This window comes from Notamacropus eugenii, chromosome 5 (genome assembly GCF_028372415.1).
Source record: "Notamacropus eugenii isolate mMacEug1 chromosome 5, mMacEug1.pri_v2, whole genome shotgun sequence".
Classification (NCBI taxonomy): domain Eukaryota; kingdom Metazoa; phylum Chordata; class Mammalia; order Diprotodontia; family Macropodidae; genus Notamacropus; species Notamacropus eugenii.
The window spans coordinates 298,158,985-298,186,222 of record NC_092876.1 but is presented as its reverse complement, the minus strand read 5'-3'; the positions used below and the strand labels follow the sequence as shown (position 1 = coordinate 298,186,222).

The following is a 27,238-nucleotide window of genomic DNA, read 5'->3' as shown; positions in this document are numbered from 1 at the left end:
ATTAAAGAGTATCTACTTGCCACATGATATGTATTTCTTTGAAGCTTCAGCAAGCAAGAAAGCCCTTGGTCCCCTGACACATCTCAGGTGAGTCAGGCAGAGACCCAAACCTTTCCTGAACCAGTGATTTGTGGGTATGTGTAGAAATATTGTTGTTATTTCAGAAAGCAGTAGGTGTATGTAAGCTTCAAATGGGAAAGGACTCCTCTCTTTTGTGTTTATGTACAGTGCACAGCATAGAAGTACCCAATGTTTGTTGATTGACAAGGGGAACATGGTGTCTCATTCATAAGTAATTTTTTTATTTTTTACCAGAAAGTAGGGATGGGGAGATTTTTAAACTATTAGGGGCAAAAAGATCCAGTCAGACAACCCCAAGCTAATTCAAGCCACCCAGGTTTGTGTTTTGTTTGCTCTTCAAGTTTAGTTATGTACAATGGTGGCTTTTGCCCATGCCTGCACTTTTAAAAATAAATGGTAAGGAAGAGCACCTTTTCTTAGGTGGAGCACAGGCCAGATTGAGAGGTTGGTTTGTTTTTGTGGCCCTCCCCTCTCTCCTGCCCCAAATGTCTGAAAAAATTGGAAGCCTCTCAAAAATAATTGGTGAATAAAATCTTAGGGTACGATACTGCCATAACTGTCTGCATTTTAATAGAAGACTGAAAGGTCATAACAAAAACAAAAATATCTTAATGGTAGATTATCAGGCAGTTGGAGAAAATTAGGGGCAGTGTCTCCGATGTCCCAGGTAAACTCGCTACTGGTAAGCCCTCTCTGATCTTTTATTATGTTGTGTTTTCTCAAAATTATACGGGCAATTCAATATAAAAGCAGGGAGGTAAATAAGGCAATGTTATGCAAAGAACTCAGCAGTACTTTAGCTTCTCTACCTTACAGAGCATTTGGCAAATATTAAAATTGACTGATTTTCTGTTGGCTAGTACTTGCTGGACGTTTTTTGGACACCTTGCAATATTTATATAATGCCAATGCCAGTCCACAGACACCAATAATCACGAGAGAGAAGAGTACGTATAAGGCTGTTTCTGCATTGGTGGCATCCAGCATCAGCCCCAAGAACCGAACTTGCTTGTCTGTCACAGATTCAGCGGTGGGAACAGCATCTAGGAGAGAAGCACATGCGAGATGATTTATTCTCCAAGTTTCAGCTATTCTACTTATTTCAGATGTAGACTCCATAGGTCACAAAAGGTAGCCTTATCTTTACAGTGAGAAAGTTTGTTTATCAGTAAAAACTACATGCTCCACTTTCCTGGGTTATACTAATTTAAATGCATATCAGTGAGTCATTGGTATTATTTGAAGTGTATTCCAGGAATTACTTTGAACAAATACATCAAGGCTTATGAGATCAAGTGAGATTATATATGTGAAGCACTTAGCAAATTTTTTGAAGTGTATGGATATGAACTATTGTGACTGTTGATCCTTGAAAGTCATTCAGAGAGGTGGTCTGTAGCAAGAACGGAATAAATAATAATCTCTAGCGACGGTGATTTCTATTTTAAAAATATTTTCACATTTGTTAACTGATCATCACCATTACAGTATAGGTAATATTAACAATAGGGGATATATTATCCCAATTTAATAGGTGAGGAAACAGGCCCAGAAAGATTGAATAACAACCCCAAATTATCTAAAAAGAGAGTGGTATGCCAGGACTGGTAATATTAATAATAGCTAGCATTTATATAGCACTGTAAGGTTTACAAAGCACTTTACATAAGTCATTTGGCACTCATGACCACACTGTTAGGTACTATTATTTTCCCCATTTCACAGATGAGGAAATCGAGAACGGTTGTGACTTGACCAGGGTCACACAGCAAGGAAGTGTTTGAAACCAGGTTGTCTGGCCCGAAGTCCAGGCTTCTTTCCATTAGGCTCCACTAGCTTTCTTGGATTACCTTCAATTTAGAAAACTCAGCACGCCATGAGTTCTGTAACAAGAATCCCCTGGAACATGTGTCACATGGGGCTTTAGGAGACAGAGGGAGAGAGCACATCTTCCCTTTTCAGCCAGCCTCTTTTTGGTTCTAGGAAGCTCCTCCTGCCATGTCTCACCTTCTGACTGGAGGCAGGGGTGTGGCCCATTGGCTGGGTCTGGGAAGCCATTGCACCTGATTACAGAGGCATAAAACTTGGCAGATTCCTTGGGGATCCTTGGGATAGAGGGGTCGGTGTAGTTTGTGAAATGCACACCAAATCTCTCTGCAAAGCCAGTGGCCCATTCGAGATTGTCCATCAAAGACCAAACAGTATAGCCACGAACATCCACATTATCCTGGATAGCTGTATGAACAGAGAAGGGCAGGCATGAGGTTTCCTGAAGGCTATGTACAATGTGTACATGTGTACACAACCTTAATACGCCTCTCCCCCTTCCTCCCAGTGAAGACTTTATATTCTGGAAATTCTTCCCAAAATCCCTTCTGCTCTTAATTATCCTCATGCCCCCACCCTATTTTGTTTGTCTTGTGGTCATTTTACAAAAGAGGCTTGCAGAACAGGGAGGTGGGCTATCCTGTCCTACCTAGATACAGGATTATAGACTGAGCTGGAAGAAACGAGTGATAAGAGGATTCTCCCACTTTGCTGTCTAGAACTGACTTGGCTTTCTACTTTGCTTTGATTAGGCATCTCCTCTAATCTCTCAGGGCTGCTTATGTCAGTGTGTGGTCTTTTACCATCTAATTCTCTTTGTACACATTAACAGGACATAAATGAAAATTCATTTTCCCATTCAGTTAGCAAGAGTTTGATTTGTGTATAAAAGTTTTTCTAGAAGTTTCAACAATAAGGTCTTGGACACTTTCTTTGACAACTCAGTACGTAAATAAAATTCTCTTCTCAAAGCACAATAGTTTTGGTGAGCAAAGGTTCTAACACCCTTTTTCTCTGCATGTTAACTCAGCAGAGCCAAGATCTAAACTCCCCTCAGTCTGGGTTTGACTTTAACTCCAGGCTGTACAGTCAAATGGACAGTGTGTAAGCTGCTTGCTGTGGTACATGACTGTCCACTGGAACTGGTCTTACAAACCTAAAGGTCTGGAAAGGCCTTGACCATTTGCAGCCTTTTAGGGCCTGAAGTGTAAGAATTATGGGAACAAAGCAGGGCACCAAAAAAAGTAAGACATATTATACATGTTATTTTGAATTCAACAAATGCTTTTCTGGCCTTTTTCTTCCCACTCCAAAATAAGCTAATCATAAAAGGGGAACGAAATCGAACTTTCATGTAATGCCACAGTTGTTATTAAGATTGACAAGACCACTTAAACATTCTTATTCCACAGTTGAATAGCGATCACTCTTTTCTTCCTACATGTAAAGATTGCTTTGAAGTGGCCAAGTGGCTTTACTAGCCCTAGGTCTGACTTTGGGCTACTGGCTCTAGTCCTACTGGCCACAGGTTAATAAATGAAAAGAATAGATCATTTTTCTGGTAATACCAGTGAGCCCTCTCAGCAAAGAATAATTTATGGTAGAAACCAAAGTTTCTAGCCATTATCATGATTCAAAGGTTAATAACACAAAAAGATACAGCTGAAAAACTGAAGTAACACTGCAGGCTCTTGTCCAAGAGGTTTAAGCCTAGAGGGAGAGAACTCAGAGCTAAGAGGGGGCATCTGTCCTCCATGAAATGAGTGGTTTACCAGTGAACCCACTGTCTTACAAACCTGCCCTAAGTTTTAATGGTCACTGACTTTTATCCATGACGGTCACAAGCTGGCGACATGCTCAAGTACCTTTGAGAACTTCATTGATGTAAGTCCGCAAGTAATAGATTCTTACGGTGTCATTGAGGTCTGAGGTTTGTCGCTCAGAAACCCCATTCTCTGTAATATAAATTGGAGGGTTGTTGTACTGTTCCTTTATCCAGTTCAAGATCCTTCTAAAGCCAAATGGAGTAATCTTCAACCAGAAAGAGCCGGAACTTGGCCAAGAACGATCTGTTACGGAAGCCGCACCCCTTGAGACAAGCATTAGACTTAGTGAGAGACAATAGCTTAGATCTCATGTGGCCAAATCCCTAGCTATATCCCCTACCCATCTTAAGACTGTGTGCATTTTTAATATCTATTTTTATTTTATTTTTAATTCAATAAAACAAGAATTTCCATAACAGTATAATACAAAAAGATGATTTCACATGGAACTGCAAATCTATTATGTACAACTTGCTACTGTAAATATAATAATAAAGTTATCACATTATTTTTTTCTTTCCTCCCTCCCCACTCTAGAGATGGCTACCATTAGATACAAATGTGTGTGTGTGCGTGCAAAATTATTCTATGCACACTTCTATCTTTTAGCTTTTTCTCTGGATGTAAATAGCATTTTTCTTCATACGTGTGGCTTTCTCTCATGCCTGGAATGCTCTCCCTTCTCATCTCTGCCTCTTGGCTTTCTCCAGACACATCTCAGACCCTACATCTCCCCTCCAGTGTATTCCCTCTGGAATTACATTCCATTTACACTGTACATCTTGTATGTACACAGTATTGACATGTATCTCCCCTCCCTCCCTAGAAGGCGAGCTGTTTGAGGGCTTCTTTGTATCCCCACATAGCACATAGCACAGTGCCTGTCATGGAATGAGCACTTGATATAGACTTAATGGCAGTTGATTGATTGACTATCTGGCCTTTCACATAAAATGTTAATTATTTATCATGGGAAAATTGCCTGGATTTGTGTAGACATTTGACTGAACTCCTATAGGGTCCAGTCAGCTACTAGTTCTCTTCACTGTCGGTCCTGGCTCTGCCATCAGCTAGCTGTGTGATCTTGACTATTACCTAACCTCTGAGTCTCCAGCTTCATAGTCATGTATAGGAGCCGTTGCCCATCATCTTGACCTTTGTCCTGCCATTGGAGTTTGATGACTCTGGAGGAGAAAGTGAGGCTGACAACTTATCACAGCTCCACTGCACTCATATCCAATTCAGGAACAAGACAAGGCATCACCCTCATGATGTCATTAGTCCTCATCCAGAACATGACAGCCAATATGTGCCAAGCACTATGCTAAGCATTTTACAGTTATTATCTCATTGATCTTCACAACAATACTGAGAGGTAGGTAGTATTATTATCTCCATTTTATAGATGAGGAACCTGAAGCAAACAGATTAAATGACTTGCCTAGGGTCGCATCTTCAGGAAATATCTGAGACTGGATTCGAATTCAGGTCTTCCTGACCACAGACCCAGAGCTCTATCCACTGCTCTACCTACCTGCTGTAATCCAGCTCCCTCATTTTATAGATGAGAGATCTGAATCCCATTCAGGTTAGTCCAAGGTGACATAGGCATCAAGGAGCAGAACTGGTACTGAAGCCTAAGAAGTCAACTTCTCAATTGCATTTTTCTTTGTATTCAGAGAGGACAGCAGACTTACCTGTCTGCATCATAGGATGAGAGGAAGTTTGGATAATTCAGGTTATAAACCAAAACAGTGGTATAATGATTGAAGCCAAAATAATCAAATGTGCCGTTAATTCTCCTTTTTTCATCTTCAGTAAACTCTGGGAGCCTAAAGTTAAAAGTCAAAGACAGTGAGAAGGGATCTTCTCAAGGAGCTCATGGGCATGTCTCATTTCTCTTCTTGATTAGACCTTCGATGACCTACCATGGACTTGCCTGATAGAAACAATAGTCCTGGTGAACAGAAGAGAGGGGCTTAGGTGGCTGGGTTGGAATGGGGTGTGCCATCCTTCTCATTATCACCAAAGCAAGGCCCCTCCACTGGAGATCCCAGGTTAATCTTTTAATCCTCTAATACTCACGTCAAAGTGTTTGCCCTACAGGTTGCAGCCAAATTTAGAGCACCACCCGTTCTAATTCTATATCCTGTAACTGACTGAATTTCAAAAATATCCCATGTCACAAATGCCTGATACACATTTTTATCATATTTATAAGTCTCCTGTATCTTTTGTTTTTTCCATATTTTAGCATCTATGTATCTAATTCCCTGTTCCTTTGGGTATTTCTTTCTGTCTAATTCTCATTTTTAGAAGAGAGAATTTAAAAGGAATAGGCTTTTTGAGAACTAGATTTTTTTCATATACATCTCTGAGGTTTTTCTTCCTTCCTTCCTTCCTTCCTTCCTTCCTTCCTTCCTTCCTTCCTTCCTTCCTTCCTTCCTTCCTTCCTTCCTTCCTTCTTTCCTTTCTCTAACACACAGCACTCTGTGTTTTTAGGTAATGCTCACATATAATTATCCCTAATTGCTGTGGGTTTTTTCATGAGTATCTTTTTGATCACCACAGTCTGTCTTTTCTATGTTGATTTCACCCATGGAAATACTGAGGAGGTAGGTGGGTTGGGGATCCCATGCTTTGCTCCTAGGCCTGCCTCAGTTCTCCTTCTCCATCCTTTTCTGTGACCTTTAGTTGGGTGAATCAAAATCTACTGGAAATGCCCCCTCTCTTGAACACCTGTCTACCTACTTCCCACTGTCACAAAATGAGGGAGAATTCTACTGGCATTTCTAAAAAGTTGGTAGAAAATGTTTAAAACTCATGCTCATCACAACCCCTCTCTGTCTCAAGAAGTGACAATTATCTTTCTCTTGCCCATTACACCCAATGCAAACTCTTCTGGTGACTTTCAGGGCCCTCCCAATCTAGCACCTGCTATCTATCTAGTCTTCTCCCTAGCACTCAGTATGCAACCTCTCCTTCATTCAACTGATCTTCTCACCAACCCTGGGCAAATCTCTCAATTCTCTAGGTCTCAGTTTCTCTACCTATAAAATAAGGGTTTGGATTACATAATTTTTAATATCCCTTTCAATTCTAATATTTTATGCTTGTGATCTCTGAAAATATCATGCCCACTTTAGCTTTCACATCTTTGCTCATGCTGGTCTCCCTTCCTACAATGCCAGCTCTATTTCCACATCCCATTCATTCATCAAGTCCCTGTCTCCTCCCTGAAGCATGCTCTGACTGCTCCAGCCTACAAGGACCTCTCACTCTTCTGAATAATGGTTGTATTTAGAGGTACCTAAGAGTTTAACGTGCTCTAGTCGCTTCCTTTTCTATCCCAAACTAGACTCTCTAAACTCCCTGAGGGTAGAGGCTGTTTTATGATTCTCTCATATTTGTCAAACCATATTCATATTCATATATTCAATCATATTCCTTAACCATCAAATGGTTAAGCATAAAGGAGGAGTTCACTCAAGACTAGGGAGTGTTTGGATTGATAGAAATTCTTATTTTCCCACTGAAAAACTCAAATGCAGATGGAGCTTTTATAGATGGCTTTGGGCATGGAGGATTTTCCCAGTGGAGGCAAATAAAGATGGGCACTTCCTGGTACTGACTTGATCTTTACACTGAAATCTCAAGTAGTCTATGGTCAATTCTATCTGAACTCTTTATCACCATCAACTTGTGGGCTCTGTTAGTCAGAGACCTGAGACTAGCAGTATCATCAATTCAAGCCTTCTCCCACCCTATCCTCCACCCGCAACTACCTTCTCTCTGTCTCCTTACTGCAGATCATGCCCTGACTCTAGCAGATTCTCTGGGAAATTAATCTTAAAGCCCACCCATGTCCTTATGGTGCCAGGTCTATACAGGAAGAATGGCACTTCATTACATAAACTCACTTATTCCAACTCATCACCTCGATGGAACAGGCTGAGTCTGGACACTTGTCCTCCTTGACAGAGACAAGTACTCAGAATGAGTACAGAGCCAGAACTAAGGCTGGCTTCCTGGGACTTTGCCCCTTACATTTATAGCACATATTCTTCCAACAAGGAAGAAATAATTGAGCTTAGCACTTAGCAGGAATAATTAATGAAAATAGGAAGCTCTCAGATGGCCTAGCTTCCTCCTCCCACAGTCTATCAGGTAAGGTAAAACCTGGACCTATCCTGTTCCCTCCCTAAGCACTACTATCCTATGATCTTTGCTTCCCCACAACAGGGTGTCCCAAGCTCCTCCTTCCATGGGCCTGTGTGCCCTGATGACCAAGGCCCCTCTTTGAAGTCTCTTCTCAATTGAATTTGTCTTTACAAGCTGATTTGGGAACGCCTTTTCTGCTGCTTATCATGGACATGTTTTGTGGTGCTTTTCCTGGGAGTTAGGATTTCTCATTACGACTCTAGGTAGGTATCTAGACTATTCCTATTTCTATCCTACTCAGAAGACACAGGATTTTTGCATGATACCTTCCCCTGATGTCTATTAGACCACCTGCGAGTAGAAAGCTCTTACCTAGATTTGTTGAGTCCTGCTGCTGCGCTCCTTTCCCTCACCCGAGTCTTCATGATTTCACTGTAGTCTCCATTTTTGAAAATAGGGTGTGCAAACCAGCCTCCCATAAACTAATTAGAGAAGTGAAAGACAAACCTGAAACTTAAGATGAGATGCTGCCCAGGAAGCACAACCCACCTCCCCACCTTCAAAGTACGGCTCCAAACTCAGCAATTCCAGGAAGCCTTTGGTGATGGAAGTCTAGTCCCACCTTTAGAGAGTGTCCTAGTTTACCAGCGTTTGCTGGCACCAAGGGAAGACAGCTAACCCAATGGTAAATCATTTAGGATCATGCTGTTTAGAGCTAGAAAGGTCTCTTAGAGATCACCTAACTTTAACCTTTTTGTTTTTACAGATGAGGATATTAAAGCTTGAAAGCTTGGCTGAGAACTAATACTTTCTCAGTGTGGAAAACTGCTAACCCCTGGCTTTGAGCAGTCAAGTCCAAGATCCCAAATCTCTGTGCACCCCTCCACACTTTGCTAAAGATGTAAGTGGCTCTTTTGCTGTCTGTTTCTGATTGACTCGCAAGAAAGGGTAGAGAGAGGAAACTTTAGAGAACAGATATGGAAAAGACTTAAGAAAGGAGGCTACGGGACATCAGGACTGCGATTCATGACCAAAATAGTAGGATGTGAGGGAACCCCAAAAGTAGGGGAATAGAGACCATTGTCCTGTCCTCCTGATCCTGTAATGGGATGAGCATTCCTCTTGCCCCCCATCTCCCATGAGAGGTTGTAGCAGAAATCTTAGTGACCAAAATAGTCGATCCTTTATAGGCCAACACCAAGGGACTGTCCATCTTCATATAGCTTCTAGTCATTCAACTCAAGACTGAAAAGGGGTTAAATTGGTCAATCGAGTTTTTGGTTTTGTTTTCTCAATTTGCTGATTTTTCTAGGAAAGTTTCCTAGTCACCTGGGCAAATAAAGCTGCACATAGGATAAGAGACAGAGAATAAGAATACATTTCTTCTTTGTCTCATACTGATGGAAATGAAGGCCTCAAACCCAAGTAATGAGTATTGTCTTACAATGTATAACACAACATGGTGGCACCTACTGGCCAAGTGTAATACTGTAACCCAATTTTATTAAACATGATACAACATTTAGACTAGAGGGTCTCAGGAGCTAAGAATCAGAACTCCAAGTGTAAGAGTTGTCCCAAGGAAAAAACATCTTGTATTCTGTTGATACTGGTGAGGAAAGTTTTGCAAAAGCATCCTCAAGCTTACAAACAGATTATGCTATGGACCTATCAAAAATCTGGAACCTTCATGAAAAGTTTTCAAATCAATCTATTGGTAATGTTTTCTATGTGACCTCATCTCTAATTTTATAACAGGAATCAATGAGAAACAGCATTTGCTTTACAACAAATCTATTATGTGCCAAACCACTTGTTTAATAATAACTTTGTTTTCTTGTAATATTATATTATTATATATATTATATAATGTGCTATGTTATACATAAATATTATATATATATTATAATATCAACAACAACAACAAAACCCCAAAGAACTTTTGTATTAATGGATCTCTAATTTTATCAATTAGAAAACCAAGACACAGAGGCATTAAGTGACTTGTTCAAGATGATTCAGCTAATAAAAGCAGAGCCATAGCTAAGAACTTGGCTCTTCTCATTCACAATCCAGTTATCTCTCTATGAGACCTTGATAAGAGAGGATTTGAACTCAGGTCTTCCTAACTCCACGGCCAGTACCCTCTGCACCATGCCATTGATGAAAGAAGGGCTAATGAAAAGACTTGAGAGGAAGGACAGACAAAGAGAGGGAATAATAATAACCAAACAGACCTCAACATATCTTCTAGCAGCTTCCACGTCTTCTTGTTTGGAAGGGTCTCTGGGCTCTGCCCAGTCACTGTTGATGGTGATAGAAATCAGCCCCCCTTGCTTGGCTCGGTAGACATCATTATAGAGGTGCCAGGCTTCAGCATGAGCTTTTATTAAGTTATGGCCAACAATATAGGGAGCGGTGCCTGGTCTGAAGGAAATGCCTACAAAACACAAGGCAAACGAACTGAGGATTCAGAACAGTAGAGAGGACATCTGGATTTCCACCAGCTGCCTGATTTGGTGACTACTAAAGCCAAACAAAGACAAATGGTGCCAATCAACTCAAAAAGTAGGTAGTATGTACGTAGTGTTTTAGAGAAGTTCATCTACGACAACCCTGGAGGGCAGGTGCTGTTACTGTCTCCATTTTTAAGATAAGGAAACTGAGGCTGAGCAAAGTGATTAAGTGCCTTGTCCAGGGTCACACAATAAGTGTGTGTCAGGATTTGAACTCAGGTCTTACCCACTCCAAGTCCATCACGTTATCTACTATATTGCTAATGAAAGGACTGACAAAACCACGACAAAAGTGATTACTCAATTCTGGAATGGGTAACCCAGGGAGGAAGGACGTTCCTGTCCTTTACCATGTCAACCAGTGCTATTCCTCATGCTGCCCACCTCTCTGGCTGCCAGCTGTACTAGAATTGATCAATGCCTCTTTGGCTGCCGAGGCCTGATCCAACCCACCACCATCTGGCTCTGGCTTATCTTTTCAAGCCTTGTCTTCTACTCTTCCCCAGTGGAAAGTCTCCACTCCGGACAGAGGACACTTCACTTTTCTCACGTACAAACACCACCATCACTCTTGGCATGCACCTGAGATGTAGCTCTCCAAATCCTATTCCCATCCTCAAAGACCCAGCTTAAATCTCCCTTGCCCCACAGAGGTCTCCTTGAACTACTCCAGATTGTGTGACCCCTCTCTCTTCTAGAGTCATTATTGGTGTCATGTATCGGGGACTACCTTGCACTGTCATTTAGATTTTTACGTGTTTATGTCTGATCTCTCCAACCATATCATTCTTAATTCTTCGTATCCTCCCCACCACCAGGCCAGGTGCTCTGCATAGAACTGACACTCAGTAGGTCCATGTTAATAACGACAGTGATAATAACTCATATAATGATTGACGGTTTGTAAAACACTTTATACATATTGTCTCATTTTTCCTCAAAACAACCCTACGAGGTTTGTAACCCTGAAAAACTCATTTTACAGATTATGATACTGAGACAGATAAAGGTTAAGTGATTTTCTCAGGATCACAGAGTAAATGTAAGTGTCTGAGGCTTGATTTGAACTCAGATCTTTCTGACTCCAAGTCTAGCACTCTAACCACTGTGCCACCTGCCTGCCTATATGTTGAAGGAATGGATGAATGAAGAACTAAAATATCAGGCAAAAAAAGTAGAATGATAGAAATACTTCATTGGCAAATAAAAACTGGTCCCCTACATGAAGCATCCCCTTCCCTATAATCCTATATGGTGTCTGAGAACGCAAATCAATCATCAAAAGATTGCTGTAGGTGACATAAAATGAGAGATGAGGAAATTGTTCTCCAGGGAGAGTCACAGGAGAGAAATCTTGATAATTTCCCCTTCCCACTCTAGGGAGCTGCGTATAACTCCACAGTGCCTATTCTGTGGACCAGCAGAGCAGCCTCATTGTCATTATCTAAAACTCTTTCAATGTTTATTAGCATATGACCCTGAATGGGGGGCAAAACAGTGCTCATTTTTGTAATTTAGAATGGCCTAAGTAAGACATGCAAATTTATGAAAGGTTTATATGTCATGGATTATGTTAAATTTTTGCTTTATTTTTACAATCAACCAACAATTATTTATTGTAAGTAAGTAAGCATCTACTATGTGCCAGGTGCTGGGGATACAAATACCATGAATTAAACAATTCATACTCAAAAGTAACATATTTTTATTAAAAAATACATTTTTTTTCCAACTATCAAACATTCATTTTTTTTCCCCTTCTTATAGGAAAAGAAAGGAAAGGAAAGGGAAGGGAAGGGGAGCAAAAAGTATTCTCATATTGATCATTTCCAAAAATGAATTTCTAGTTTTGACTGTTAGTCCATTTTATTATAACAATAATTAATATTAACATACTGACACCTAGCATTTGGAAAATGACAAGAGAAGGGTGAGTTCCATGTATTTTAGGTTTAGAGTCAGCAGCGTAGTGGAAATAACACCTGGAGACCTGGATTCAAGGTCTGGTGCTATGATTAGCCACATTACTTTGGACAAATCACTTAACCTGTCTGAACCTCAGTCTCCTCACATGTAAAATGAGAAGACTGAAGATGATTCCTCAGGTCTCTTACAGTTCCAACATACTATACTTCAGGAGGGTGTAATGCTAATGAGATTAAAGATTTTCCCCATCCATTAATGGGCCTGCCCATTAAGGGGAGTTTGATCGGGGAAGATTTGTAGGAAGGTTCACATCTTTTGTTAATGAGGCACTGGTTCTCAAAGGCGTGATGCCCTCTGGGTCTGAAAAATGTATAAATACTCTGAGGTGAGGTTTTACTTTGGGGTTTTCTCTTTGAAAGTATTTGTTTGACCAGAGGAGACTCTGGGCAGCTGTGGAGCTCCCCCCAACCTTTGAAAACCCAGATCTTGGTGCTTCTCTCTCTGGTAACTATGTATGTATGGTTAGATAGTTATCTATCTGTTTATTTGTGATGTATGTATTGCTTACTATCAGGCAGTTGGAAGCCCTCTCTGTTGATTTTGATTTCTCTGTATTTTCTCTGAAGTTCAGGGTGCTGACTTTTTCCCCTGAACTAAGTGAATGATACAAGTGCATAATTAAAATGATTGTTGGCCCCTCAAAACTTGCCTTTCCTTTTAGAAAAACAAATCTAAGAACCTGTGCTAGCAGGCCATCTTGGATGTGTCAAGGTACTTGCTTTTACAGAGGGGAAAAAAATCAACATCTCTTTTCAGGCACTCCTTGAAGAGGAGGAGATCAGATATCAGATCTGGGCCATGTTTTCCTTCTGTGACCCAGAAATGTCTTAGACCTCCCTCAGTCTAGCCGATTTACTCCTACCTACCCATTGAGCTGAATTCTGTGGTTTTCATTGTTCTAAGAACATATTCCCAACCAATAAGCTAAGAAGTAAGATCTGGCACCATTACCTGGAGCAGATACTCCATAACCATGGCCCACATTGGCAATGCTATAAGGCTCATTGATAGTGATCCAAAACTTCACCTTATCTCCCAGCCTTTTGAAGAGCACATCTGCATACTCCTTAAACCTCTGGACTATGGTATCATTCTCCCAGCCTCCAACATTCTGGAGTGCCTGGGGCAGATCCCAGTGGTAAATAGTCACCTATAAAAAAAAAGTCACATCAGGAAAATTCCACTAATCCAGACTACTGCCTACTTCCAGTCTCAGACTTTTCCATAGAAGACTTGAGAAAGCCATCTCTCATCACATACTCCAGTCTTAAAGTCTTTGTCACTTAATTCAGGAAGAAACTAGATTCATCTTACAATTGTAAGATGGATAATTCAAAGTGGGTACTCAAATCAAAATCATTCACAATGTATTTATTTGTATTTATGTTTCATGGTGATGTATTTTGCATTCTAGGTACTTTGGATGCTTCAAAATAAATAGTGAAGAAACACTTAAATAAAAAAGAAGTTGAGTTGTCCTCTCTCAGACAATGTCTATTGGAAACATGTGAAATTGATCTTGGTCTAAAAGAGGAAGAGACGTTTTCCCTGTGAACTGTGTGCAATGCTAGGTGACGTCATCCAATAATATCTACAAGAGTTTTCTATGTGATTAAGTTTCTTCTCAATGAGGATGACCCCTATGGTGGCTACATGTCCACCAGTGGCCTTTGCTTCATTCAGTGTCTCCTGGTTCTAACACTCTAGTACAAGGGTGAGGAACATGCATTCTGGAAGCCACATGTGGCCCTCTAGATTCTCAGGTGTGGCCCTTTGATTGAATCCAAACCTCACAGAACAAATCCCCTTAATAAAAGGATTTGTTCAGTAAAACCTGGACTCAGTTAAAAGGCTGCACCCAAAGACCTAGAAGGTGTGGCCACATGTGGCCTCGAGGTCACAGATTCCCCACCCCTGATCTAGCACATGCCCTCCATTCCCTTTAGCCAGCATGTTACTACATTCTAGATTCTATTATAGTTACTTGTGTACTTGTCTCATAACCTTACTAGACTATAAGCTCTCTAAGAGAAAGGACTGTGTAATTTCTCAATTTCATATCTCCACAACCCAGCATGGTGCACTGCACATGGCAGAAGTTTAACACATATAGCTGGATTGCTTTGAATCTCCCCTCTAGCCTCTCCCTTGTTCCCTGACACATGCTACTCATTCCCATCAAGCTGGTATGATTACTATGATCCAATTCCATCTCCAGACTCTGGACATTTTCACTCACTTGTCTCCCATACCTGGAATGCTCTCCCTCCTCATCTCTCCTCTTGGCTTTACTCTTGCCTTCTACAAGAAATCTTTCCTAATCCCCCTTAATGTGAGTGCTTTCCTTCCAAGGTTATTTCCAATTTATCCTTTCTATATCACATATATACATAATGGCTTACATGTTGTTTACCCCCTTTCCTCCTGAAACATTCATTTAAAAAAAAATTGAGATCCAGATTCTATACTTTCCTTCAGCCCCTTGCCCTCCCATGGAGAAGGCGAGCAACATGATGCCCACTATGCATGTGAAGTCACGCAAAACGTAAGTGAGTTCCTTGAGAGTAGGAACTGTCTTGTTTCTTTTTGGAAGAGAAGAAACTACTGGCACATAGCAGGCGCTTAACCAATGTTTATTGACTGAATAACAATCCCCCCACCTCTCCTGACAGTGCAGCCCGGCTGATAGCGTGTTGGACTGGGAATCAGGACTGTTGCTGGGGTTAAATTTCTTGCTCCCTTCCACTATGAACATGAATGAGTAACTTCACTTCTGCAAATAACATAAGGTATGTAAAACATTATGCAGACCATAAAGCACTATCTCAACATTAGAGATAATGTTTTTATTTTCTCCTTTTTGCCTTTGTTCATGCTAATTCCTTTCATTGGAATCTACTCCCTCCTCCATTCCAGGAATCTCAACCAGTCTTCAAGGTGCAGCTTAAAGTCCTGTGGCTTCCATGGAAAGATCACATAGCCTGGTGGAAAGTGCTAGATATGCCCTCAGGAGACTGAGTTTGCATTCTGATTCTGGAATTATTTACTAGCTGTGTGACCATGAGAACTTCTGTCTCATGATAACAGCATTTGCATGACTTACTCCACAGTGGAAGAAAGAAAGCCTTTGATGCACACTACAAAGCATAATAGAAATGTGAGCTATGGATGATATTCTTCTCTAACTCCTCTGACATTCTCCATCAATGACGTTGGATAGAGTCGTATATTTTTACTCTTTACGCCAAGCAGTCTTACATTGTTCTCTGTTTTGTTTGATGTAAATCCTGCTGCCCTGCCCACTGAGGGCCGGGCTTACATTCTGTCTGTCTGCTGTGCCAACTTACAGTGGACGCTGAAGAGACCTTTGCCAGACTGAACATGAGCACCAGCCACTTTTCAGGGAACATCAAATACTTTTTCTTGGAAGAAGATATTCCTACCTATCTGTAAGTCAAGTGCTCACATCCCAATTAGAGTACATAATCTCATTTTGCTTTAGTTTACAAAAGGAAAAAAATAAATAGATTCTGAGTGATCTAATCCAAACATCCCCTAGAAAAAGGAAGGTAGACAGGTTCATTTAGGCTCCTAAGTTAAAACCAAACCTCTGGTGATGGTGATCTTATCTCTTCTGTGATATATGTATGAGCCTCTTTTGTGTGTATGTGTATGTATGTAGGTATGCCTATATAGGTATATAAATAAAATGTATACCTGTATACATTACATGTATGTGCATGTGCATGTATAGAAAACCTTGTTGTTTAAACATATGTGCCTTTTGGCAAAACAGAGTATTTGGATAATTGCCATCCCATTTGAGTTAACCACATTCCTCTTGGTCGAAGCCCCTCTTCCCCAGCCCTCTTTTTACCTGAGGTACAATATTGGCTGCCCTTAGTGCATCGATGAGTCTTTCATAGTAGTTTAACCCCTTTTCATTGATTTGCCTAGTGGTCCCATCAGGGAGAACACGAGGCCAGGAGATGGAGAAGCGATAGTGGGACACGCCAAGATTCTGAACGGCTGCCACATCTTCTTGGATTTTGTGATAGCTGTCACAGGCAACGTCCCCCGTGTCATCATTATCGATCCTCAGTGGAGTATGGGAAAATGTGTCCCAGATACTGAGGCCCTTCCCATCAGCTCTCCAGGCACCTTCAATCTCAAAGTGATAAGAAATAGCAAACGTGATTACTTAAAACAAATTCTTACTTACCTCTAAAGCCTCTAAATTTGAAATCTGGACATAAATGGAAAGAACAATTTGTATCTCCAGAGCTTTAGCATACTGCCTGTCACATAGTAAATGCCCATTGATGAAGAGGAGGAGAACAGTAGAGTCAGACTTTCTTAGAGTAGGACAGACAAATTCCCAAGATGCCATATGGCTAGGCAGAATTTCCCAAAAAAAAGCAGTGTGCCATTTAAAAAAAAATTGTCTCTTTTCTCAAGGCTACTGGGCTGATTCCTAATTGCCTTCTTGGATTGTCCAATCTTGTACAGAGAATATAATTAGTATAGAGAATCCCAGTTCCTTATGGATTAAGACTTTAACTTAAACTCAACATATACAGGGCAGGACTATTTCCTATTGCCAAGAAGGAAGCCAATATAGACCCCACTAGTCTGAAATTCCTGAAAGGGACTCAGGTACAAGCAACTAATCCCTTTTTATCCTTCTTTTCTTGGAGAGAAGCATCTTTTTGCTTTTATTTTTAGTGCTTCTCAGAAAGTGAACTGGGCATAGAGCTAAGAATTTGTCAGGATGGTAGGAATTCACATTTGGGTCTATGGACTGTCTGTGTACTTGTCCTCTGCCATTAGACTACAACACAAGTTCATCGTAACAACTTTCGTGTCTCCGGCACCTAGTGCTGGATGCTTGATAAATGTTGGCTGAATTTGAATGTGAGTGATTTTCCTGAGCGGAAGAGACAGGTCAAGAAACCAAGATCACCGACTTTAAATGTTTATAACTTGAGTGGCTTTTACTAAGCATTTTAGTTCTCAATCCACCTGACCTGACTTTCTCCAGAAATAATGGACCAATATTTGAAAGTCTGCCATAGGGAAGAGATAGTGAACTTGTTCATCTTGGGCCTGGAGGGCATAGCCAGGACCAAATGGTGATTGATAGTTGCAAAGAAACAAATTTAGGCTTGGAGTCATGAAAAACTTCCTTCAGAGCTGTTTAAAAGTGGAATGGGCTTTCATCAAGTCAAAGAGGGATGACTACTTGTTGGGTAAGTTTTGGAGAGAATTTTTAAGTATGGGTTGGATTAGATGGCCTCTGACACCCCTTCCAACTCAGTGGTAACTCTGTAACATTTGCTTCAGCTCAGCTCAGCCCAGTTGCTTCAGTGGGACCAGATAGTTTGGTTAAGTCCGAGACAAAAAACAAAACGAGCAGGTCAAATATGAGATAGACTTCCTGCCCTGCTCCCGCTTACCTGATAGGCCGCTGAGGCTGCACTCCAGACAAAACCCTTAGGGAACTCTCCATACAGAAACTCATCCTCTTTGCTCAGGGGCATTCCATTGTTGCTGATAACTTCTGTGTAGTACCTAGCTGAAGTTCTCGCAGTCCGCGTTCTGTTGGGATCACTAAAATCTACCTGATAGAGTCCAAACTTGACACTGTAGCCGTTCAACCATTCAAAATTATCCATCAGGGACCAAGCCACATACCCTCGGAGGTTGACGCCGTCCAGACTATAGGCTGATAAAATTTCAAAGGGAGGTTATTCAAAGAATAATTTTATGCTGGGAATTTAGACTGCTAGGTGGTGCAGTGGATAGAGTGTTGGGCCTGCAGTCAGGAAGACCTGAGTTCCAATCCAGTCTTAGATGCTTACTAGCTGTGTGACCCTGAGCAAATCACTTAACTGTTGTCTTCCTCAGTTTCCTCAATTGTAAAATGGGTATGATAATAGCACCTACCTCCAGGGTTATTGTAAGAATCAAATGAGATAATGCTAGTAAATAGAGCTAATTAGCACAATGTGTGGCAATAGTAGGTGTTCAATAAATGCTTGTTTCTTGGGGCAGCTAGGTGGCTCAGTGAATAGAGCACTAGCCCTGGAGTCAGGAAGACCTGAGTTCAAATTTGACTTCAAATGCTTGATACTTATTAGCTGTATGACCTCAGGGAAGTCACAACCCCAACTGCCTTGGGTTCCCCCCTTCAAAAAAAAATGCTTGTTTCCTTCCTTTCTACCCAGAATCTTGAAGGGAACTAGACATTCTACTGGATCTTTAGTATTGTAGTAAACAATAATAGAAGCCCAAGAAGCCAGCTCTGATTAATTGAGTTGATGATGTACCATTTGGGTAGATTAACTGTGAGAAGAGCAGGGGCAGGTAGAAGGTCTACAGTACTATGCATACGGAGCTCAGAATACCCTCAGAAATATTGGATTTCAGTTATGAAATACAAAAATACCAATAAAATAGAGCTTGTAGGGGAGGTAGGAGCTGTTAAGAGAAGTCAAATCATTCTGCCAAACATGCATGGGACATCTGACATTTCTATAAACTATCAGAGAAGTCCACATACCTTTCAAAGCTTCGTTGATGTACGTTTTGTAAAAAAATATTCTATCTATGTCTTCAATTTGAGATGTTTTGGATCCCATACCATTTTCAGTGACATAAATGGGGATGTCACCATATTCTTCTTTGATCCAATTCAAGACCCTCCTCATCCCCCAGGCCACTGCTCCGTTGAGTGCAGTGGCAGGCCAAGAAGAATCATCCTCCTCTGTTCTCTCTTGATCACTTTCATAAGAAGGAGGATTGAGTTGGGGGGTTCTATGTGCCACAAGTTTGGAAGAGTAGGAGTTGAGGCAGAAGACATCTGCTGTGTTTCTAATGTACATCTTTTCTTCCTCTGTGAAACTGGGGAGGCGAGAAGTGGCTAGATTTTGCAACTCACTCCTGTTTCCTACTTTCCACTTCATAGCATCTGGATAGTCTCCGTTTTTGAAGATGGGGTGAGCAAACCAGCCCAAGTTAAACTGCAGAGCCCTATCAGCTGCCTCAACATCTCTTGACAAGTTAGGTGACTTAGGTTCCATCCAGTGTGTGCTGAGGCTCAGCGAAATGACTCCTTTTTGACTCTGCCTATACTTCTCATCATATGTATGGTAAACCCGGGCATGAGCTTTGATGAGGGTATGGGCTATTCTATAAGGTCCGTAACCAGGATCCTTCACATTTGGGGGAAATACTCCTTCACCATATGGTAACCATGCCTGGTACATGGGTTCATTAAATGTCATCCAGAATTGGACACGATCACCAAAAGTACGGAAACAAAAGTCTGCATAGCTGTCAAATAGCTCAATCAAGGAAGCGTTTTCCCAACCCCCAATATCCTGCAGGGCTTGGGGTAGGTCCCAGTGGTACAAGGTCACCATGGGAATGATATTGCTTGACACCAGGCCATTGATAAGCCGGTTGTAGTAGTCAACTCCTTTTGTGTTGACAGAATCAATTGTTCCTCTTGGGAAAATTCGAGACCAGGAGAGAGAGAAGCGATAGGCCTTGACTCTCAAAGTTCTTAGCATATAAAGATCCTCCTCCACTTTATTGTAACTATCACAAGCTACATCTCCATTGTCGTTGTTTATCACACCGTTCCCTGGTGTATGGGTGAAGTTATCCCAAATGCTGGGGCCTTTCCCATCTGCATCCCAGCCTCCTTCAATCTGATAGGCAGAAGAAGACACCCCCCATACAAAATCATCTGGGAATGTTCCGTGGTAGAAGAGATCTCTTTCAAACTTGGGTTCACTGGAGAATTTTTCCCAAACTACCTTAGCCTTGGAAGGAACCTCTGAGCGTCCCAAACTCACTGAAATTTTGGGGGGAGGGCTATAAAGGCGTAGCCGAGAAGATCTGTCTGTCTCTTTAGTCAGGAAACCATTCTTTTGAATAAGACTGGAGAAAAAATAGGCAGACTTCCTGGGGATTCTAGGTCTGCTGCCATCTTTGAAATTCACATAGTGCAGCCCATATCTTTGATTGTAACCTGATGGGCCTTCAAAGCCATCAATGAGGGAACGAACAATGTAGGACCGAACATCCACAGAGTCCAACTTGATAGCTAAGAAGAGAAAACAGAGAACTGATGAACATTAAAATCCTTTTTGCTTTTTCTTTTTGTTGTTTTTCAAAGTTTCCTTTTTCATGTGAAAGATCCGGAAGTGTTCATAATTCATAAAAAGGTAGTGAACTACTATTTTCACCACTTCAGATTAAAAATTGTCCATCATCAATAGCAATACATTTCAACTGTAAATAGCTTTAGAAAAGCACTCCACTGGTCCTGGGTGAAGTTCTCCCAAATGCTGGGGACTTTTGCCTCCTTCAGTGTAACAGGCAGAAGAGGACACCTCCCTACAAAATCATCCACTGCAATTCACTGCTTTCTATACTACAAATAACTCATTAAAATTGTTTTAGTACTTCCTTTATTGACCGACCTCAGGGTATCACCAGCACAAAATTACTAAACATTTTTTTATGTTAAAAGGATAAATAAGCCAAATATTCTAGGGGTTATTCTCTCTCATGGAAGAACTAGATGGTTAATTCCCTGGTTTGAGTTACTGAACAGGTATGAACGAAGTATTATTCAAAGAGCACCTTGAAATTTAGAACTGTTTATTGTGTTTGGAGGTATGTTATCCAACTTGAACTTGTGTATCAAGCCCTGATTCAATCAGGTTACATTATAGCTCAACCACTAAGCCAGATATGGAAAAATTAGCCCATGTTTGTGTGATTAAAACTTCGTAGAAAGCTTTGGACTTAGAATAAGAAGACCAGGGTTTGATTTCCAGTTCTACCATCTTTTAGTTGGGTGAGATTGGCTAAGTCAGTTACTCTCTCTGAGGTTCAGTTTCCTTACTTATAAAATGTGTGGGGTGATAAGGAAAGAGCACTTTGGAATCAGAAGGCCTGTATTAAAATCCTCCCTCTGACACAGCACCTGTGTGATCTTAGGCAACTCACCTTCCTGGAGCCTTGGTTTTCTCATCTATAAAATGAGGGGGTTAGTTTGGGGACCTCTGACGTCTCTTTTTACTCTTAAACTCATGATTTCAAAAGATTAAATTCATGCATAATACTTTGTAACTTTGAGGGCAGCTATGTGGTGGAGTGGATAGAGTACTGGGCCTGGAACCAGGAAGACTTGAGTTCAAATCCAGCCTCAGACACTAACTAGCTGTGTGATTCTGGTCAAGTCACTTAGCCCTGTCAGTTTCCTCATCTATCAGATGAGATGGAGAAGGAAATGGCAAACCATTCCAGTATCTTTGCCAATAAAGCCCCAAAGGGGTTGCAAAGAGTAGGATATGATTGAAAAAGAACTCAACAACAACTTTTAAGTGTTATGTAAATGTAAATTTTTTTTTTTTCAATTTGTTAGAGGCAGCATGGTACAATAAAAGGAATATTGGACTTGGAGATAGGAGGCTTGCATTTACCTCCCACATTTCCCACTCATTAGTTGCTTACTAATGGGACTGGTCAGAGCAATAAATAGCCATTTTTTGCACCCGGGGCCAATAGCACAAAAGGTACCCTCAGATTCACCTTTTGAAACAATTGAGGTGATAAGATATATCTACCATGTATATGTCCATGAATACATATATACGTGTGTATATATACATGCATACATAGATTAAATAGTTAATCATATACTCTCTTTCATTGTTATTTAATAACAATATAGACAGGATATATAGACTATATAGATATATCTATATATAGTATATATATGATACAGACAGGAACTGAAAGAGAAATGGGGTGAGGAGGTGGCATGGTGGGGTGGGGAAGTATGTGAAAGAGGAAAGTAGGCTGGAATGACTGGAAAGGCTTCATTTGAGCATTGGGATTGAGTAGGAATTGAAAAGGAAGAGGGTTAAGGGGAAGGCATTCCAGATAGAAGAAACAGCCAGAACCAGGGTGATGGATTGGAGAAGGACAAAGGGACAAACTCTGTCCTTAGAGGTTGCAGAGTGTAGCAGAGACAATGTTGGACTTGGCATCAAAACCCTAAGCTAAAATCCTAGCTCTGATTCTTTAGCCACTAGAAGTCTCAATTTCCTCATCTATAAAATGGGGGTGGCAATGCTGGCTCTGCCTTCATCCCTGAGTTGTCATAAAGAAAAGTGCTCTGTAAGCATTAAAGAATAAGAGATGTGTGAGCCCTTACCTTTGAGTACCTCATTGACATAGAGATTGAAATAGTCACTTCTTACTGAGTCATCAAGGTCTCTGCCTTCTACGGGCAGACCGTTGGCAGCCAGGTAGATTGGAACATTCCCTTTGGTATATTCCAGGGACACAAACTGTAAGAGTCTCCTGAGACCCCAGGGCACCACCCGAAGCCAAGGTGATGAGGTCTGGGGCCAGGCGGGGTCCACATGCTGGGAGAAGCCCCGGAGATTGTCATAGTCTAAAACACAAGAGTCATTCTGGGCGTCCTTAACCAGGCGAGAAGTATAATGGGACAGGCCAAGAAAGTCAGAGGAACCTTTCAAGAGAAGCTTCTCTTCCTCAGTAAAGCTGGGAATCTGGGCGATGACGCTGCCACACTGCCTGTTCTTCTGCTGGATTTGAGCCCTCAGCGTGTCAGGGTAGTCGCCATTCACAAAGAGCGGGTGGGCAAACCAGCCCAGCATAGAATGCAGGTAGCGCTCAGCGGCCCTCACATCCTCTGCCTCCTCTGGAGAATAGGGCTCCGCCCAGTCCGAGTTCAGCACGATCCCCACCTGCCCCTGCTGCTGGCCACGATGGTGGCGATCATAATAATGCCAAGCCTTGGCATGAGCCTTGAGGATGGAGTGAGTCACCTTTGAGAAAGGAGGGTGAGAGAGAGAGGAGAGAACAGAATACCAGCTTGAGGGATGCTCATTTACCTTGTTCCGCATACTGGTGATCTCACTGGTACGGGGCACTCTAGAGGAGGAAACTTCAATTATATGGGTTCCACAACTTCTGGACTTAGTGGACTGCCTCAGGGCATCTAGGTGACCAACCAGGTAGAACACTGGGCCTACAGTCAGAAAATCTGAGTTCAAATCCTATATTAGACATTTACAAACTCCCATCTCTATGCATGTTACTTAATCTCACTCAGTTTCTTTGGCTGTAAAAATTAGTGAGTTGGACTCCATGGCCTCTAAGATCACTGTTAGAGGATTGCTTGGGGTCTTCAGGTTATGGTAGACACAATGCTAGGTGTGGAATTAGGTAGATTTGAACTCAGGTCTTCCTGGCTCAGTTTTCTTAAATTACTCCACACTGAATCTTTGAATCTGAAATCTCATCCTACGCTGATTGACTCAATTTTTGGTAGACAACATCTCAACTCCCTCAGTGGCCTCTCCCCTCTGATTGGAGGGCCAGAGAGTGGGGCAGTAAAGTCCTCCCAAAGCCTTCCTTTATAGAGGGTTGAGAAATTCCAGAACTTTCCAAATAATTCTCCATTTTCCATCAGAGGTTTTGCTTGGTTTTGACTCTTTAGAACATCATACCCTCCTCCCTCCATCCCCCATCTAGTTTTTCAGATTTTTTTTTTTTGGTATATTGGCTTCCCCCATCCACTTGTAAGCTCCTTGAGGGTAGGGACTGTCTTTCTTTTTCTTATTTGTACCCCCAGCACAGTGTCTGGCACGTAATAGTTGCTTAATAAATGGTTATTAAACTGAACTGAAAGAGAAAGAGTAGCTAAGTATACAAAAACATTTATAGCAGCTCTTTTTGAAGGGAGAAGGAACTGGAAACTGAGGGTATACCCATCAACTGGAGATGACTGAATAAGTTTTGGTAAATTATTATGATGAAATACTATTTTGCTATAAGAAATAATGAAGGGAATAGTTTCAAAAAACCTGGGAAGACTTATGGAACTGATGCAAAGGGAAGTTAAGTAGAACCAGAACAATTTATACAATTACAACAACATTGTATCAACTCTGAAAGTCTTAGGACTCATGTGAAACATGTTGCCCACCTCCAGATAGAGAGGTGATAGGGTCAGAGTGAAGATTGAGGCATATTCCTTCCTTCCTTCTTTCCTTCCTTTCTACCTCCCTTCCTTCCGTCTTTCTTTTCTCCTTTCCTTCCTTCTTTTTTCCCTTTTTGTTCTTCCTTCCTTTTTCTTTCTTTTCTCCTTTCTTCTCTTTGACATGGCTTATGTGGGAATTTATTTTGCTTTAATATATGCATATATGTGAGTATGTGTGTGTACACATACATATGTATCATACATACATATTCTCACATGTATCTTGGTTTGCTTAGTTCTCTAAAAGACAGAGAGACAAAAGCGCTGGGTTTTGAGTCAAGAAGACCCTGGTTCCACATTTCTTTAAAGTTTCATCTTCCAATAAGATACAAGTAACTCCAGGATATATTTCCCCATAACATCTTAGTGTGGTGCTTAAAAACTCCTTTTTGAACTGTATGTTATTGTCTCACGACTTTACTCATTTTAAAATTTTGGTTGAGTTATTGTGAAGTTAACTTTTTTGCTGTTGGGGTTTTTTAAAAATCTATTTCTCTTTTCTTTTGTATTTCTATTTGTTAATTTTGAGGGATGTGTGAGAAATCTGACTCCACTAGAGTGTCTCCCTTTGTGATCTTGCCTGAAAGCCCTGAATGGAATTTAAATGAAAGCAATGAATAGTAGGAAAAAAGAGAGGGTAGTACTAATAGCTACTCTAAGACACATTGCCATGCAAAGAAGATTTTTTATAGGAAAAAAGACAACTCTTGTTACAGTGGAAAGCATGTTGGTTCTAGAGTTGGAATATCTGAGTTTAAATTCTACTTCCAGTGTTTACTACCTATGGTTGACCACAATCTCTATAAGTTTCAATTTCCTCATATATAAAATAAGGGGGTAGCACTAGAAGGTCTTTGAGATCTTTTCCAGCTATAGACCTATGGTGGGAGGAATTATCAGTCAGAAATGGCATCTGTAGCTGAGGGAAAGGGGTACAACTCAATGTCCTTTCCCAATATTCCATTAGAATGTGAACTCGTTGAGGGCAGACTGTGTTTTTGCTTTTCTTTGTATCCTCAGCACAGTGTCTAACATATAATAAGGTGTTAACAAATGCCTGCTGATTGACAGACTGCATGGAACAGTATAAATTATAGAGGTAGGAAGTACCTTAAATGAGGCTACTCCCGGATCAGAGATGCCTGGGGCATGGTGTCCAGTGCCATAGCCTGCGTAGCTTATCACCCAAGGCTCATGAAATGTCACCCACAGCTTCACCCGGTTCCCAAAGGTGGCAAAGCAAAAAGCTGCATAGTCCACAAAAGCATCCACCACATTTTCATTCTGCCAACCTCCATGATCCTGCAGGGCCTGTGGTAGGTCCCAGTGGAACAAGGTCACCATTGGTTCAATGTGGGAGTCTAGCAAGCGGTCAATCAGCTTGTTATAGTAGGCTACACCCTGGGGGTTGATGATGCTCTTGTACCCTGTGGGGAAAATCCTAGACCATGAGATGGAAAACTTGTAGACCCGAGCCTGGAGGCCACGGAGGAGAGAGATATCATACTCGATCTTGTGGTAACTGTCACTGGCTACATCAGGCACTGCTTTATTCTCAGCGTGGCCCTGGTGTCCAAACCTGTCCCAGATACTTTCTCCTCTTCCATCTTCTGCCCAGGCTCCCTCTACGTTAAAGGCTCCTGTGGCAGCACCCCAGAGAAAACCTCCAGGGAATACATCATTCAGGAATGAGTCTCTCTCTGAAACAGACTGGTTGGCAAACATCTGCCAGACTCTCCAGTAGGCTGAGGTCGGAGTCACAGAGAAGGGTTCCCCTTTGGTTTGATCAGCCAGATTGTCAAGTAGGGAGCAATCCCTGCCAAAGCATAAGAAGACAAAGGATCTTTTGTTTTGTTTAATTTGTATTGATATGTTCTGTTTTTATGCCACTTTCATTTCCAAATATGTCCCTCTTCGCCCCCCCCCAACCTCCCACTGCTTGAACTAAAAAGGGGGAGCCAGAGGAAGCAGCAAACCAATCAACACATATACAATACAATATATGCAATGCAATACAATACAATTCCATATAATAAACATTTATTAAGCATCTACTATGTGTCAGGCACTAGGCTAAGCACTGAGGATACAAAAAGAGGCAAAAGATAGTCCCTGTCCTCAAGATCTTACAATCTAATGGTGAGAAGGTGATGACAGCATGTAACTATATATATATATATATATATATATATATATATACATATATATATATATGTATATATATGTATATATATATATACATATATATATATATATATATATATATATATATATATGCAATGCAAGCTATACACAGGGTAAATAGGAATAATTAACAGAGGGAAGCACTGGAATTAAGAGGGTTTGGGGAAGTCTTCCTCCAGGAGGTGAGATTTTAGTTGGGACTTAAAGGAAGCCAGAGAGGTCAGTCCCATCTACTACGTCCATGATTTGTTCATCTTGAAAACTATTTCCCTCTATCTCTCCTACCTTTGGTGGCTAAACTCCTTGAGAAGACCTTAGTATGTGTCAGACACTGTGCCAAACACTGGGAAAATAAAGAAAGATCAATCCCATCCAAAGAAAAACCAACCCAAAAAACCAAAACTGGTTCCTATTCTCAAAGAGCTCATGGTCTGGTCTCCTTTGCTAGATCTTCACCCAGGTTATTTCCACTAGCTGTGGATGTCCCCTTGGTGCTATCATGGGCCTTCTTCTCTTCTCACTCTACTTCATTTGGTTAACTCATCAGCTCCCATGGATTCAAT

General features: G+C 41.2%; 1 protein-coding gene across 1 annotated transcript in view; it reads right to left on the bottom strand.

Annotated features, from left to right (window-relative positions):
• Positions 1-280: 280 nt before the first annotated feature.
• The window catches only part of LCT (lactase), a 51,461-nt gene continuing 24,503 nt past the window's right edge, over positions 281-27,238 (bottom strand). Inside the window, exons 7-18 of the mRNA XM_072613249.1 lie at positions 25,602-26,307; positions 22,635-23,274; positions 18,960-20,510; positions 17,854-18,122; positions 16,275-16,565; positions 13,349-13,547; positions 10,133-10,335; positions 8,268-8,377; positions 5,432-5,566; positions 3,774-3,997; positions 2,089-2,316; positions 281-1,124 (exon numbers count right to left, since the gene is read on the bottom strand). Of these exons, the coding sequence (XP_072469350.1) occupies positions 913-1,124; positions 2,089-2,316; positions 3,774-3,997; positions 5,432-5,566; positions 8,268-8,377; positions 10,133-10,335; positions 13,349-13,547; positions 16,275-16,565; positions 17,854-18,122; positions 18,960-20,510; positions 22,635-23,274; positions 25,602-26,307 (4,768 nt within the window). The 3' untranslated portion in view covers positions 281-912. The remainder of the gene's footprint in view (positions 1,125-2,088; positions 2,317-3,773; positions 3,998-5,431; positions 5,567-8,267; positions 8,378-10,132; positions 10,336-13,348; positions 13,548-16,274; positions 16,566-17,853; positions 18,123-18,959; positions 20,511-22,634; positions 23,275-25,601; positions 26,308-27,238) is intronic.